At 37.6% G+C, this 17,943-nt stretch overlaps 1 protein-coding gene and 1 long non-coding RNA gene across 2 annotated transcripts; one reads left to right on the top strand and one right to left on the bottom strand.

The window, feature by feature from the left end:
- Nucleotides 1-601: 601 nt before the first annotated feature.
- LOC126594230 (uncharacterized) lies at nt 602-2,271 on the top strand. The gene is made up of 2 exons (XR_007613185.1): nt 602-1,319; nt 1,458-2,271. It is a non-coding gene; the product is annotated as an uncharacterized LOC126594230 (long non-coding RNA).
- Nucleotides 2,272-16,034: 13,763 nt separating this feature from the next.
- LOC126591891 (aspartate--tRNA ligase 1, cytoplasmic-like) lies at nt 16,035-17,408 on the bottom strand. Its single transcript, XM_050257602.1, has 4 exons — nt 17,255-17,408; nt 16,744-16,851; nt 16,519-16,633; nt 16,035-16,420 (listed from the first exon to the last, which is right to left on the bottom strand). Exons 2-4 carry the CDS (start codon nt 16,782-16,784, stop codon nt 16,232-16,234), a joined length of 345 nt encoding a protein of 114 aa, XP_050113559.1. The 5' UTR covers nt 16,785-16,851; nt 17,255-17,408; the 3' UTR covers nt 16,035-16,231.
- Nucleotides 17,409-17,943: the final 535 nt, after the last annotated feature.

Consider the following 17,943-nt stretch of genomic DNA (forward strand, 5'->3'; position numbering starts at 1 on the left):
TTGTACAACTACATATATTAGTCTTTTTATTCAACTGTCAATTTCCTCGATCGCTTAGAATAGGAATTGGACTCATTTATGTGTTTTTCAAACACCTTGGTGCAAGAAAAAAGAAATTTATTTGTTCCATTTGATGGTTTTGAGTATATATAAAATATCATCAGTTGTGTTATGAGTTTATTTAAACTATAATATATTATTGTACATTTGTCAATTGTGCGACTGTTTGTGAATATTTGATATTTTATAGTTTAGTTCTTTAATAATGTAAACAAGGAAACTTGTGTTTTGTTTCCAAGTAAACCCTACGTTTATAATTGACGCTTTTAATGAGAATAATAGACGTCTAATCCCTCCCCCATTTTCTCATCTCTATATTTATATATTTTATTTCCAACACACATGTAATTTTTTTATTATTGTATTTTAAAAATTAAATATATCAATTATGTCATCTGTCAATATTAAGGTTGGGCAAACGGGTAGAGAAACTGCTGGTCGGGGCGAGTACAAGCTAGTTCCAAAAATTGTAGAGAGAAAACAGGTCGGGTGGGGCTGCTGTCAATTACTGGGCGGGTCGGGTCCATATAATTAGAAAAAGGGTCCCCGAACCAACCCGTTTCTAATTATAATAAACAGCCGAGATTGAATGATAACCTATCATCCAATCTCAACCATTAGTTTCAACCCTAGTGAATTCCTCCCAAGTTCCAAAGTCAGACTCTCAGTCCCTCGACTCCCTTGACTCTTTCAAATCTTAATCGTCTTTTCCTCCTCACAGTGCTCACCAACCTCACCTCATAGAAATCACCCAGCCCATCACCATCGTTGCGACCAACACAACGGCACCACCAATCCAGCCATCCTCCTCGACGACATCCCAAAGAATCTAGGTCCCAAAAAACCCATCGTCCTCTCCATCGAGCAGTTGCAGAAGATCCAAGACGAACTCAAGAAGGTTGTACCTTCGTACCTATCTTTGCGTATCCTTGTTGTGCCTGCATAATTGAACCAAACGGAAAATGGTTTGGGTTTCGATGATGCTCTGTTTGGGAAATTTCTGCCAATTCAGAGGTTATTGTGTTCTTGTTTTTGAAATTCAATTGATCTCGGGGGCATGCATGAGTCGAAAAAGGGATTTGATTTTTAGGTTTTGGTTTTCTGGATATAGGGAAATTAACCCAGAAACAGATAAATCTCAATAAGCGAAGTTACTATAACTTCTTCTTCGAAGTGTTTTCGAGGTGCAACGATGGGGAAGTGGATGATCCCTTCCGTTCTGCTTTTGCTCTGCCATATCTCACTCCTCCCAGATCAAGGTACGACTAGGGTTTTTGCAGATCTCGATTAGTTGAATTGTGAACAATGCATTGTTATGAGTAAATGTTTCTTAATTCGAAGTTTGTATCGAAGATTTGATATTGATTAGGGTTTTATGGTGATCTCTGTTTGTTCAGGTCGGAAATTACATGCCAATGCGGAGGCTAATTCCGATGAGCTTGTGAAGGTTGAGGAACAGATCGGCATCGTTCCAAAACTGAAAAAAAAAAGTAATTGGACCCTTGGATCCGTCTCGAACCGGCCCGTTTTAAACGGGCCTGGTTAGGTCCGGTTCCCAAACTTAAAATTCTTCTACTTGACTTGGCCCGGCCTGTTACATTTTAAAACAGGTAGGACCAGGTTCCTCCAAATTTAGGCACGGCCCGACCCGTGCCCAACCCTAGTCAATATTATAAGGCATGAGAAGTACAAAGTCCAACAAGGGTTGCAGATACACATTCAAATTTCTCAATATTAAAGAGCACGAAATGGTTGGTGGTGAGCATATTACAAGTGTTATGATCACTAGCATTCGTTTGCATGCTTGGTATACAGTATTGACAATGAGCAATGATGACTTGATATAAGGTAAACGGTGAATCCATTATCACCATTGAGCTTTAAGCCAAATCAAATGGTTCTCGAATTAGGTAATTACCAACTGAATGATCTCCTCAGTGCACAAGTGGCGTTTGTGGAGGTGATGATCGGCGGTGGATGGAGAATCAGATGGCTGACTGATTCTTGGATCGGCATTGAAGAGCACAATGGATGGTTCTCGGACATTCTGTTGTGTTTGGGCTTCACTGTTGTTGGGCTTATTTTCTGTGTTTTCTTTGTTTTTAGGCCCGTTCTTTGTTTGTTTTTAGAAATAAATTGGACCTTTATTTGTTTTGTAAGTGTGTGTTTGTTTTAATAAAAGTTCTTCATTGGTGATTAAAAAAAACATAATATTTTAATCCAACTCTTATCTTCTCTTATTATGGGGTACGTTTTTCACTAATTGCTGATGTGGAGGCTAATTTTCAAACAAAAGCAAGCTCCTTTAACCCTACTTTTAGATGGGCAATCAAAGGCAAGAATTATACAATCCTTACGTGCTTGATTTAAAAAGGGAAAAGGTGTAACTAGGGATTCCAAAAGCATAATCCAAAAAGAGGGTAGGCAATTAATTAAAGTTGTTATGCTGTGCATGTCGATTAGGTTAAGATTACTGCTACGTAACCAAACCATATAAGCAGCAAATACTTATTTGGGAAAGGTGACACTTACGACAACCAGGAGGCAGGAGCCAACTTCCTCGTATATATATATTCGTTATTGAAGTATTCTTTTTAGTCTTCAATAACAATCCCATTGACCACTTTTTTTTAATAAGGAATTTAGGGTCTATTAGGTATTAGAGGTCCCATGATCTCTTGATGATGCATTCATTAAAGCATTTATGCTGCATTACATACATAATCCTTTTTCTTATTCTTTGTTTTTATAAATGGAGGAAATCAAACTATTGACCTAGTTTAATCCGATTCATTATCTTACTCACGCTCGCTACTTGAACTAACCCCACATTAAATAGCAAATATTAACATTTGCATGGTCTTTCTTAACGTTAATTAAATATGAGTGATATGTATTCTTTAAGGAGACACTCTTTACTAATATGTACATATAATCTTTCGATACTAATGATATCAATATAATTTGGTACACAACGTATGTATAACTCTTTGACGAGAATATATATACATCTTTTTTTTTAATATAAGAGGTATCTCATCACACATTTATGATATAGCTCCGGTACCACATGTTAGTAGTACAAAATTGAGACTTCCTATATTGCATTACAGTGAATTGTACAATATAAAAATGGATGTGTCACCTATTTAGAAGTACATTAATTGATTAACTCTAATCTAACACATAGTTTTGGCCTCCGGGTAAACCGATACACTAGAGTCATGTACATCGTTACTTTCAAAAGATGAAGCATCATTTTGAATTTTTTGGGTTCATTAACAAAAGTGTCAATTCAAATTTTCATTAAAGTGTTTATTCTGATTGACATTTTTTATTGATCTTGGTTTAAGAAAAAACACTGTTGAAAAATAAGCATATATGTACCTAACCTTTGTCGTCCTTCATTACACAGGGCCCTGACTGACAGTATCCGTGTATTGAGTCTTAATTTTGACAGGCATATGGCATGCAAGCTTGTGACTACCCAAATTCTCTAAATTTATAGGAACTTCCAAAAATAATATTTACTCCATAAGAATAACTCAGGTCGAGAGCAAATGTGGTGGTAAAAACTAAAAAAGTAATCATAGCGAAGGAGGGGTAAGAAGCCCAGCTGCACACGGATGTGACCAAACCTCCCTCGACCTTCAGCAGCAGTACGCACATATATAGCTACAATCCAACAGGCTCACATTTCTTCCTATAAGACTAGAATATTGAAGGAATATATACCAATATCAATAATTTAGAGTTCAATAAGAACAGCCAATAGTAGTCTAATTATTTTAAGGGAATTTTAACGAAAAACACCTGGTAATGTTCACTTTAACGAAAAATCACATTTTTACACTAAAAAGTCAATCATGATACTATTCACTTTACCCTTTATTTTGTCTTTATCATTAAAACTCAAAGTTTTCAAGCCCTTTTCATTAGTTTTCCTTTATTTTAATTTATAAATTACTGGTTAATTTAGAGTTTCGTCTTAAAATTATACATGAACTTGACTAATCATAACAAATCCAACTACAGAGGTTGAGATGGTGATTCAATACGCGAAACCCCTAATTCTTTGTCGGTATTATTGATGAAGTAAGGTTATTTGATCATCATGATCGTAGGAATCGGTAGTGTACGGTGCCTTGGGTCTTATTTCTGTAAAGGATTTTGTTTTTGTTTTTAGGGTTTAGGGTTTAGGACTCCACATGATATTGTGATAATTGAAAAGTAGATCTTTCATTTTTTTTTGCACGATTTGCTAATGAGTCGGATCGTTATCAGATCACTTGTTAAAATAATGGTTATGACATGAAAAGGCACGAACACAACCTATTGGCCAAGCCTATACATTAAGAATGATAATTTTTTGCGTGATCTATTAACCTGATACGAAACGACACAAAAATAACAAATTCTGAGTCAACCTGTTAACGAGTCAGATTGTTATTTGATCATCTGTTAAGAGTCTGTTAAAATAATAAATTTAACATGATACAATCCGTTTGAATAACAAATATAATAAGAAAATAATACGAACACCACAAACACAAACTATTTGATAGATGTACCGAGAGGATCAGGATCCTCTCCTGAGCTAAGGATGAGGATCCTCCTCATCAAAGGGTGTGAACCGTTGGATGAAAATCCAACAGCTACAATTATTATAACTTTAAAGGGACCCTCTTGTTTGTAGCCGATTAATTTTCATCTAACAACCCATATATCTTGATGAGGAGGATCCTTATCCTTAACTCAGGAGAGGATCCTGGTCCGTACCGAGAAGTCATAATGACAATAAAGTTGTTTCAAAGAAGGGCCTCTAGGGAGGTACATAAGATAAACTGCTCCCTAGCAAGCTAAGCTACTGCTCCCCAGCTAAAATATATGGGAATCAAACATGGGTATATATGTTCATCAGGTGACATCGTCATGCCAACGTTTTCTGTCCTTCAAAAGCTCTCGATGCCAAATCTTTTGCTTGGTCAAGAGACCAAAGATACAGTTAATACAGAGACACGTATACAGACCTAGCGCTGGATTCTGCTGTATTCGATCTTCCTCGAAGGAACGGAACGGAGTTTCAAGTCAAGATTACAGCCTTTTGCTTCACATGTACAGTGACAGAGTCTCCTCAGTCCGTACTTTACACTATACAGTACTCTATTTAACAATCCTTACATATATGTGACCAAATACTGACCCACTCTTGCGCATATGCATAATGCCTAGCTAATGGAAGAGGATCGCATCCGGATTCAAATGGTGGGGATTGTGGAGCAAAAAATAATCATAAAACGACATGTAGATTTTTGAGTGAAGATGATAAATTTACCCTTGAGGCATACCAGGTCTCCTACACGCGAGCAGTGGAGAATCATCTATCAACTAAATCAGGAGTACCCAAAATAGATAACAAGTTCAAATTTGTCTCATCTATCCTCATTCCATAACCTCCAAAAACATCCCAAAACATTTCTTTTATTATGATAATTAGTCAATTAATATATTTATACCTAATTAATATATTAATTGCTAATTGAATCACCAAATAACACCCCAAAAACACACTTAAAGGTCGGCTACACCCCATTTCCTATATATATGACCCTATTTCTTCTAAAAAGCTAGATTGATACTCTTGCAAAAACTCCCAAAAACTCTCCAAATACTTTTCTCTCTAAATTCTAACTTTGGCATCGGAGGTTCTTCGGCCAAAGTTCCCCCCAATTCATCATGGGCGCGTGAGGCTCTTGGCCTTAACCTAAGATGTTAATTGTTTTGTAGGGGCAATTTTGTCCAAGAAGAAGAAGGCGAAAATTTGCATCCATAAATTGGTGCTTTCATTGAGAGTTAAAATCCATACTCGTAGAAGACTCTCGCATAAAAATGTTTTTCTCTATTTTCTAGTCCATTTGAATATTTTTCATACGTTCTTATTATTAGAATTTTTTATTTGCAAAGGTTCTTTGATAAAACGTATAAGAAAAATATAATGGCTAGAAATTTAAAAAATTCCATAAGTGAAAATTCCAATACTCAAGAAATAGGATCGTGGAGATCCATAAGGCAAAATGGGGTCGTAAGCAAAGTGGCACCACCACTACAAGGTTCCACCATAGCCCAAGCCATGCCATTTAAGCTTGCACGGACCCGAGCCCAAGCCTCACATTTGCATGCACCATGCATTGAGCAGCTTGTTCCCGACGAGCAGCCCACTCCGGTGCCCCAACCTGCTCTCACTGAGCAACCCACTATCGTGGCCTAGCCTGCTCCCGACGAGCAGCCCACTTCGTGGCCCAACCTGCTCCCGACGAGCAGCCTACTCTTGTGGCCCAGCTTGCTCCCGACGAGCAGCCTACTCATGTGGCCCAGCCTGCTCCCACCGAGCAGCCCACTCTCGTGGCCCAATCTGCTCCCGATGAGCAGCCTACTCTCGTGGCCCAGCCTACTCCTGACGAGCAGCCCACTTTCGTAGCCCAAATCGGTCCAAGATTAGTTCAACCATCCCGGTTTCAAATTTTTGGGCTTACGATCGAACCGGGGGCATTCTCACCACATTTCTCCGCGAATTTGACATTTCCCAACTCAAATCTCGCACCCGGAGTCTACCACATTTCCAGTGCTTGAGGAGGCGCATTCCTTCCAAGCTCTTCCAATCCAAATGGTGAACACTTGTCTCGACAAGTCATAGAGTTGACAAGCGCCCTAGCACATCAAACGACCTTGGTGAACCAGCTTTTGCAGCGCACCAAGATGCAACGTGCCCCAAACGAGGTGTCTCAAAGTAGGACAATGGCAGATGAAGAACCTCTCCAGCAGCATCCTGGCAAACAGCCACTCGACCATCGATGAACCGAGCGTTTGGGCAGAGTACACTCCCGATTGGCCCCTGAGATAGCGTATACTCTCGTCTTAGCACGCGGATGAGCGTGCACTATCGACTAGGCCCACGGACGAGCATACACTCACGATTGATGACGCACTTCGATAATCAACATGAGCAGTCTTCCAAGCGAAGTATTCATTCACGGCTAGGCCCACAAGAAGTATCATCCACATTACATTGGTGCAGGCAGCACAGCTGATGGAAAACAGCAGTCACTCAATCCGGCTCAAGTTCAACCAGCAACATGTGAGTTACACGCTCGCTTGCTAGGAACATACCACACCCACCGCAGCTGCGGCATAGACGAGCCAAACATATGGAAGAACAGCTTAGACTAGCACATCACGATCGGGGGCAGTCGAGAGCTTTGCCACCCCAACAAAGGAAAATCAGGAAGAAGTAGAAAGGCTCATGACCAAGCGATTGCGCAATTTCTCGCGATAACTAAGCCCCAAAAGGGTCTGCTCTCCAGTGAGAGAAGATAAACTAATTGCTCTTCAGTGCGATAGGGTAAACCAATTCCCCGACACCCAAAAGGGTCTGCTCTCCAATGCGAGAGGATAAACTAATTGCTCTTCAGTGCGATAGGGTAAACCAATTCCCCGACACCCATATGGGTTTGTTCTCCAGTGCGAGAGGATAAACTAATCGCTCTCCAGTGCGATAGGGTAAACTAATTGCTCTCCAGTGCGAGAAGGTAAACTAAATCCCTGACACCCATCTGGGTAAGCTCTCCAGTGTAAGAATGCCACATAGTTCAAAAGATCGAATGCTTGAAGATCAACTAAGCAACAAATGTTGAAAAATCAAACTCAAGCAGTTTCCTCATTTTCAGGAGGCAGCCTAGACGTGGCAGCCCAAACAATTGCCTATCCCACGCCACTTCCTCGCCGTATGCCGAACCAATCCTTGGCTACAATCAAGCCGAGCTGCTCAAGCAATGGCCCCTGCCACATCACCTCCTTGGCCCATGCCAAGCCGACTCCTGGCCCCTGCCAGCCGACGTGCCACACCACCCCGACGACTGCCCCATGGTAACACCACCTAGGAAATCTACGAAAGACGATCCTTTGCACGGGCAAGATGTAGAAGATTGCTAGATGAGGGAGAACAAATATCCTCTAAACGCTCTCTCTCTCTCTCTCTCTCTTGTAAAGTAGAATAAATCACTCTCCAAAGTTGATTTAATAACCCACTTAAGGTGGACTTAAATAGACTTTGAAAGAAATTTATTTCCTTTTCCTAGAATGATCTAATTTCATATTAAAGAGGGCATCTACATCAAAACAGGAAGCAGTCCTAAGTTTCTTACAGCAAGAAGATCTCTACACCTGCTGCACTTTCCTATGAGCAGCCCAGCAGGTGTGGGGGTATTTGTGGAATAATCACAAAGCGACACGTGGATTTTTGGGTGAAGATGACAAATTTACCCTCGAGGCATACCGGGTCTCCTACACGCGAGCAGTGGAGAATCATCCATCAACCAAATCAGGAGTACCCAAAATAGGTAACAAGTTCAAATTTGTCTCATCCATCCTCATACCATAACCTCCAAAAACCTCCCAAAACATTTCTTTTATTATGATAATTAGCCAATTAATATATTTATACCTAATTAATATATTAATTGCTAATTGAATCACCAAATAACACCCCAAAACACACTTAAAGGCCGGCCACACCCCATTCCCTATATATATGTCCCTATTTCTTGTAAAAAGCTAGGTTGATACTCTTGCAAAAACTCACAAAAACTCCCAAAAACTCTCCAAATACTTTTCTCTCTAAATTCTAACTTTGGCATCGGAGGTTCTTTGGCCAAAGCCCCCCCCCCCAATTCATCGTGGGCGCGTGAGGCTCTTGGCCTTGACCTAAGGTGTTAATTGTTTTGTAGGTGTAATTTTGTCCAAGAAGAAGAAGGCGGAAATTTGCATCCACAGGGATCTTAAGGATCCTCAAATCCTAGCCGTTCATCGTATATTGTGTGATAATAAATTATTTAAATTTTATTATTTAAAATTAAACATAAATAGTACCTATTGAAAACTGATTGCACGATATACGATGAACGACTAGGATGTGAGGATTCCTAGGATCCCCACCATTTGGATCCGGATGGGATCCTCATTCCTAGCTAATAATGTCATAATGTTAAACCTACTTGTAAACCTACTTGTACTTTGGCATTTATTTATTTTCCTACACTCACTCACGAAGTACTGGATATTCCAGAGCACCTAAAAACGTATCACAAAATATTATAATTTGGCCCCTAATCTATACAAATATTAAGTTAATCACTATTTTTCAGCATTTGGTGTACAAAGGAAGTTCTTATTCTCTTTAGGGCATCCGTGAATTCAGGTAGCACTAAAGTAGTGGCTATGGAAGTCTAAAATGGAATCACGAAGAAGATTAATAATTAAAAGTTAAAACATGTACGTTAGAGGTAAAAATAAGTGTGAATAACATTTTTTTGTCAGCAAATAGTAGTTGACTTGATAGTTAAATAGATAGAGAGACCAATAATGTAATACTTTGTAACTTTAAGTGTGTTAATACTATTCTTGAAAGACAGAAGCTAAACGGTTACTAGTCCTAAACTACAAGTCCACAAGAGTGCAAAATATAATTGACTTTTTTGTTTTCTAACCACAGGAAACATATGTGATCAGCAAAAAAAAGTGAGAATAGATGTGACAAAAAAAAAATTCTCGTTTAAAAAAAAATTCTATAGTTGGTATACTTCAATCACCCTATCCACTAAGTCTGTCAAATTTCTAATGAACGGCACACTGTTTCTCATTGAACCTATATTAAAAATTGTGTAATATTAGAGAGACCAATTTTATAAGAGTAATGATAGGGAACTAAATTTGTAAACTAAAATTTGTAAATTAAATGATATGGGAGTTGATAATTGAAGTATTACTTTAAGTGTTTATTAATGTGCTTATTCTTATTGATGACACATTACTTAGTTTACAAATTTAGTCTACAAATTTAATCTACCTAGCATTACTCATTTTATAAATTGAATTTGTAAACAAATAATGTGGTTGTTAATTATTGGAGTTAATGTGCTTATTTTCGATTAGTGACATATCATTTCATTTACAAATTTAGTTTAAAAATTTTTAGATGAACTTTTATTTTACTTAGCATTACCCTTAAAATGTTATAGACGAACTTGATACCCAAAAAAAAATAATTGAGACTAATGTAAAACCACCACTAAAGTTGAGAGACCAAATTTGTAATTATGTCAAAGAAAAGCAATGGGCAAAAAAGTTCACACGAAATGATAAATTTGCAAATGAATTTGAGTTATATATTTAAACAAAATAAGAACATCTTTAAGAGAGGCATCAATTGGGAAGTAAAGTTAGATTTGCTATGTCATAAGTAAAAATGCATTTTCAATGGAAGTAGCAAATGCATTTTCAAATGAAGTAGCAACCCAATTAGCAAATTGAAAAATCTAATATTTGTAAATTTTTAAGGTCAGTTATTACTTTTTCAAATTAGTAAATTGGATCCAGCAATATATTTTATTCTAAACTATTGTTTAGTAAAGAGTTTGAAAATAAAATTGATGCAACACAAGGTAAGAAAAATTAAGATTAAAATGAAATTAAGATTTGAAGAGTTTAGTTGGAGAGTGTGTTAGATTGACAAATTTTTAAAGTTGAATAAAAGTTCCATGTAGATTAGCAAAAGACACTTTTAAAGAAGAAATTTGCTAAACCCCTTAGATTTAGATGAAACATACCATTTTGAATTTAGGTAAATTGATATCCGCATAGAACACTACTTGATTGTTGCAAATTCAGCAGCAGCTTCTTCTGTTACCCACTCAAGTTTGGACGTGTGTTCAAATAATTGAAATTGTAAACACAGGTTAGACACGTGTTCAAACATGATTGGGTAGTAGCAGAGGTTGCTGTTGAATTTGTTTCACCCAAGTAGTGTTCTTCCACATATGTATTTTTGTCTGTTCATGCGAAACTTTTTATTTTCGTTTCTTGGTTATTCTTTTCATTTATTTGGATCAAAGACAAAAAAAATTGTATGTTCGCCTTTGTTAATTGCGAATTTTAACGAAAAACTCCTGGTACTGTTCACTTTAACGAAAAACCATATTTTTACTCTAAAAAGTCAATTCTAGTACTATTCACTTACAACACATTTTTGTCATTTTTGTTAAAACTCAAAGTTTTTAAACCTTTTTTTATTAGTTTTCATTTGTTAATTTTGATTTATTTTCTCACAGTAAAAAAAGGGTGTCAGCAATTGCCTGGAAGGGGAAATCACGACCGTTCACTACATCGTAGAGTCATCATGCAAAAAAGAAAGCTCCTCGAGAATATATAAGCGAAAAAAAGAACTCATTAATAAATTAATAAAAGGAAAATTAACGAAAAATTCTTAAATTTTTTAGTTTTAATGAAAAATGACAAATAAATGTGTAAGTGAATAGTATCAAGAAAGGTAAAAATGTCTTTTTTCCTTAAAATTGAATAGTACCGAGATTGTTTCATTAAACTTCTCATTAATAAACCCTGTTTCTTTCTTTTTCTTGTTAGTCAATAAAAAAAGGTTGTTTGCGACACATTTTTTCTTCTTTTCATTTGTAATGATATTCTAACTATATACAAAATCCTTGATTAATAAGATAAAAAATTTCCCGGAAAACTGCATAGAATTTCCGCTCCTTAAAAGTAGTTATATGGTTGAATTAACGGAGGTTTGTGATAACAGAGAAGCAGGACGAGAAAAGGAAGCTAGAGAGAGATAGCTAAGGAAAGAAATGAATCGACATTTTTCGTTATTACACAACTGCATACAAAGTTTTTACTTATACTGTTTCTAACAAATCTTGCTGATATAGCACTTAAGCTTAATTATATTCATTGTTTTTGTTTTTTCAAATCCTGGGAAAAAAATACAAAGTAAAAACTAATAAGTGTTTACTGCCATGAGACAACTCAATTAACACATTTCACAAATACATAAAATTGGAAAGAGATTGGATCTTTCTCTCCAAAGCTCAAAGATTAAGTGATATGGACATTTGAAATTTAATCTAACAATTAAAAACAGAGAAATTAGTAAAAAAATTTAAAAGCTATAATAATTTTTTAACATTGGATCAAATTTTAAAAATCTGAATAATTTGATTCCTGAACTTTAAAGGAAAAAATCCGGAAATGATCTCTTTCCCACAAAATTCCTCCCCTGTAATTTAACCCACAGGAATTGCCAGTGTGCCATAATAAAGCAGTTTACTAAAGCTTTTCTAAACGTATATATTTTTGGCTAACTAGCACTTTGTTTTTCAAACGTATGGACCGTCCGATGTTCCTCGAACTTGGCGTTCAACCTTGATCAGCTCTCGAATTGCTGGGCGGCACCCGCGGAGTCTGCAGGACCCAGGCTAGCACCTATATCTCACTAGTTGCATATGCATGTTTATAGGCTTTGAACTGCGCACATCCATTGCACGTTTGCAAAGTGCCAGCAGAGGAAGAAAGTCAGGTGCGTTGGATTACTCTTACAATAATATTGAAGCCATCAAACTAATTTTGGTTACTGAATGATTCACAGCGAATGGCTGATTTAGTATTGCTGTGCTTTAATAAAAAAATAGCTGTGAAATAAAGCAATATAATGTTTGATAAACATTTTTGTAAAAATGCTTTTGGAAAAGAAAAAAAACAGTATGATAGTGATTGATAAACTTTTATATGAAACAGTTGTGACTGTATGTGTTAAGGATACAATAGGACCACCAACTAAGTCTATATCTGATTAAAAGATTTCTTATCTGTTAAGATATAGTTGGTAGAGTAGGTGGTTGTATCTATATATATTGTATTGTACATATTTTGAAAGGGTAATGAAATCATTCTATTCAATCATCTTTCTCTTTTGAATTCTTTCTCTCTCTACTTCTAATTGTTCTCTCACATAATCATGAGTTTTTACAGTATGAAATGACAAATATATATATATATATATATATATATATATATAATACTAGATATGCTATTAATTTAATTTTCTTAACAAATAAAAGTCAATTACTAAATATACTTTATTTTTAAAATAAAAATATAAATCTCTCTCTCTCTCTCTCTCTCTCTCTCTCTCTCTCTTTCTAATCTTCTTCATTCTTGTGTTTTCCCTTCTTTATCCCCTTCACGCTGCAACAGCAACCAAGGCGTAGCCGTCGCGAACAACCCTCCATTTCCATTTCCGATCCCATCATCTTCTTCAGCTTTTTTTCACCCATAACTTTGAAAAAAAAAACTGATTTAAAATGTTTACCAAACATTTAAAATGCTTCAAGTTTTTTTCATACTCACTTTTTTTTTTTTTAAAGTTAAGCTAAGCCAAACTAGGGCTATGCAGTGGCGAAGCCACGTGAGGGCGAGGAGTGGCGGCCGCCACTCCCCTTGTCGGAAAACACCACTGGAGAGCTGGGTTCAGCCCCTCCCCTCGCCGGCAAACTGACTGGTGCAACCCTCTGTTTCCGGTGTTCTGTTTCTGCTGCGAGCAGCAGCAGCAACAAAATTTTATTTTTTTTAAAACATCCAGGCCAAAACGACATAGTTTTGGTCCTGGTAAAAAAAAATTAAATTTTTTAAAATAAACGCCGCTTGCATGTCCCCGTGTCCCCACTTCCCTCAAACCCTTCAACCTCTCTCATTCACCAATCAGAGAGAGAGAGAGAGAGCAGCTTTGCTCCCAGTAGCCAACGCCCACTCCCAGCCCAACGGAATGGAAACGTTAGGAAGGTTGATCTTGATTCCCGTTGGCTTTTTGCAGCCATCACACTAGTCACTATTCATCTGAGCCGCGACTTCCAGCTTCAATCAAAGGTAAATTTTTTATTTCCTAAATTTATAATCCCTAACCCTAATTAATTATTTAATACGAATTTTGTTAATTGGTATAGAATCATATGATAATGCACTAATATGGTTATTGGTTATTGATTATTGATATGACTCTATGATTATTGATATGAAAATATTTGTTAGGGTGAAAAAAAATTTGAATTCTTGATTATTGGTTGAATTGATTAGTTGTATTCATATGATTAGTTGAATTGAATTTTTATTTATCAAATAATTTGTATGTTTATTGGTATTTATTAATTGAATTGTTAGGTTGGATTAGTTATTATGCACACTATAGTATAGTTTACTCTAGGATTAAGAGTTTAAGATATTTTTTTTTCTTTCCATTTTACAGTTACGTAATGGAATGATACTATAAGAAACAATGCTTAAATCATCCTTCAAACATTTTGGGTAGTCCTTCTTCTTCAAATATTCCGAGTAGTCCTCTTCTTCCTTCAAATATTCCAAGAAGTCCTCCTTCGAATATTCCGAGTAGATCACAACAAAGTGATGCCATTGAGTTGGATGAAATATTGGCTAATCTTCCTGCAGACCCTGCATATAGACTTCGAATGCTTGATTATCCACATAATTATCGTGAAGCAATTCGTAGACACTATCTCCATTTTCTTTAACCTTGCACTCTTTTAAGTCCGCCCCTCCGTCCGGGAAATCCTGGCTTCGCCACTGGGGCTATGTATATGTACTTCGTGTAACTACCACTCAATTCCATGCGCGAAGCATTCCACACTATATCTACTTACGAAAATTGATGTTGCATACATGGCTATGAACAAAAATAATTAAGGTCATCTCTAACCGAAGGGTTCAAACGGCCAAAAATAGCCCCCCTTTGGCCCTCAGTTGAAGACAGTTTTTTGTGACAGGGCTAAAATGAGCCCTATGACCCTTTGGCCCTCGGTTGGAGATGGTAAGAAATATGACCCTTCACTATTCATTAAAATATTAATTTCTTGGAAGGCCAGAGGGCTAAAACGATCCCTCTGGCCAGCATTCGGTTAGAGATAGCCTAACGGTTAAGACGTAATTAGAGAGATGAACACTAAAGAACATATATAGTTTAGACGAACGGCAATAGCGAAAATAACTACCGACCTTAAGACTTTATTCAAGACTTTGAATTGTATTGAGTCTCTGTAGTGGATTAAAGTGGGTTTATGCTGGATTGGAATGCTTAATGATATATTATCATGTGTTTGGTTCAATAGAAGAATGACTGGATTTGACCTTCATTCTTTAAGGGTGCGTTTGGTACGTGGGACGGGACGGGACGGAACGGGACGAGGCGTTCCGTCCTGCGTTTGGTGCGCCAAAAATGGGTGGAACGGGCTGTTCCTTGGGACAGATTTTGGGTGTTTTTGCGTCCCGCCTCCCCCTAGAACGGGTTTGTTCCACGTCTGTGGAACACAATGTTTTACCATTTTAAGACAAATATACCCCATGTCTTTTTCAAAAATTACACCTTCGTTCCGTCCCGTCTCGTCCCGTTCCGTCCCGTCCCGTCCCGTTCCGTCCCGTCCCGTCCCGTCCCGTCCCGTCCCGTCCCGTCCCGTTCCGTCCCGTCCCGTTCCGTCCCGTCCCGTCCCGTCCCGTTCCGTCCCGTCCCGTCCCGTCCCGTTCCGTCCCGTCTGCGTACCAAACGCACCCTAAGGTACCGTTTGGTACGCAGATGGGACGAGACGGGACATGACGGAACAAGACGGGACAGAACGGACGTTCCGTGTTATGTTTGGTACGCGCAGGACGGAACATGACAGTTGTTCCGTTCTGCGTTTGGTAGCGCATGGACGGAACGGAACTAAAAGATTAAAATGACTAAAATACCCATGTTCCGTCTGTTATTTGGTACAATATTTATTCGTGGAACAGGATGATACTTTCTTTTTTTTTGGTTCAAATTTGAACACTATTTGCTTATCCATTATTTGTTTTTCCTGGTCCATATTTTATTAGGTATATGTTGTGTTCCACATGAAAACCCCTTTAAAATTTGTAATTCTTCTATGATTTAGGTTGATGAAGTCAGACTTCCTCAAGCCAATGAATATTGGAAGTGATGAGATGGTTAGCATGAATGGGATGGCTGATTTTGTCTCTATGATCATGGTTGCCATGCAATGTTGAAAAATATATAAGTTTAATGATCATGCATGACCTGAACAAACAAGCATATAATTTCACCATAAGTTAACATACATCGTCATTTAGGGCGATAAAGGTAAACAAATGCCTAAAAAATTACTAATTCTACCTCAAAGTAGTGCCTCTTGATCTCCATCTCAACATCAAGGCCAGTGAACTCACACAAATGCCTGTGGGTAAAGGAGTCCTCAGCTCTAAAAACAGGACCAATCTAAAAAATACTGCCGAAGTCACCACATATAGCCATCTGCTTGTGAAGCTGAGGTGACTGGGCAAGGTAGGCATCTTGACCCTTGTAGTTGAGTCTAAAAACAGCAGCTCCACCTTCACTTGAACCAGCAATCAGCTTTGGCGAGTGGATTTCAAAAAAGCCTTCGGATATCAAGAATTGCCTAAAGATCTACACAACAATGCAACCGACATGCATAACTAAACTCTTAACGATTTTCTCTAGCTTTAAAAAGATAAATAGCTGCAAATGGTGGAAAGACTACTTACATTGCCAACTTGACTCTGAATGTGGAATATCCCCTGATTCGCAGGTGTTCGCAAATCAAGAACTCGGTTATTCAAGGTGGGTATCCTGATTAACTCGAACAAGTGTTTCTCCGGCCTATAAACCCATCATACCACCCAATGAATATACACATACTAAGAGAGAAAGTCCCAGAAAGCTTAACAAAGCTTCAATAATCCTTTTCAAAATAAATCATCTAAATGTACCTGCAAAGCCTTTTCGATTTCGACATCACTCCGAGCAGCATCCTCAATGTTAATAGGTAAAACAGCAGCCTTACTCACACAATACAACTTCCTCACTTGAACCTCCACCTAATTAAGATCAACATCTCAATTATTTCAATCAAAACCCAATACTATCATAGGAACTTTCAATCCATTTCTTTCTTGTTTTTTCTTTTTTCCTTTTTTTTTTCAAGAACCTAATTAATAATATTATTTATTCATCAATTTCTTCTGAAAATTCGTGGATATCATCACCATCAATCGCCCCAAAATCCCTAGCAGAAAAACAACCTTGTTTCCGCCCAAACCCCATCCACTGTTTTCATTGCCTAAACCCAACTTGACCCGTCCAACCCAAAACCTAGCGAAGAATGCACTCGCACTCCCAGTTGCACAAATCTTAACAAAACCCAGTAATTAACAAATCAAATCTGATGATTAACAAAACCCAGTAATTAACACAACCCAAATCAGAATATCAATCGCATACCTGGGTCAATCTGCAATGCGACGGTAGTGGCTCCGTGCTGGCTGGGTGCAGTCGACAGCTACGGGAGAGGATGAGGAGGAAGGATGAGGATGACGTCTACGGGAAGAGAGAGCAGCGGCAGAGAATGGTGTAAATATTGAAAAAGACAAGGGGTATTTTTGTCTTAAAATGTTATAAATTTCTGTCCCACAGACGTAGAACAAGCCGTTCCAGGGGGGAGGTGGAACAAAAAATCATCCAAAACTTGTTCCGTGGAACAGCACGTTCCACTCGTTTTAGGCTCACCAAACATGGGACGGAACGTCTCGTCCCATTCTGTTCCATTCCGTCCCGCGTACCAAACGTGACCTAAAGACTAGTGTATAATACAAGAGAAACTTCAATAAGGTTGTCTAATTGTGTACAGTTCTTAAACTAGTCTTATATTTTTGTTGCAAGTGCCTTAAAAACAAATGTGATCAGACAATCGTATCCATGTGTTTCTCGTACAATACTACTTACATATTTGGCGTAGGCTCAGAGGTGATATTAATTAATTTTACTTTCAATTGTAACTAGTTGTTTTAAATGTGGATAATATATTCAAGTTCGATTGATATTAGATGCTGTATGAAGAACAGTCAACTCCCTTGAAAGTTAACTTGATATATGTCGACAGATCACACGTACATGACAGTCCACTGGATATA

This window comes from Malus sylvestris, chromosome 12 (assembly GCF_916048215.2).
Source record: "Malus sylvestris chromosome 12, drMalSylv7.2, whole genome shotgun sequence".
In the NCBI taxonomy this organism is placed as follows: Eukaryota; Viridiplantae; Streptophyta; class Magnoliopsida; order Rosales; family Rosaceae; genus Malus; species Malus sylvestris.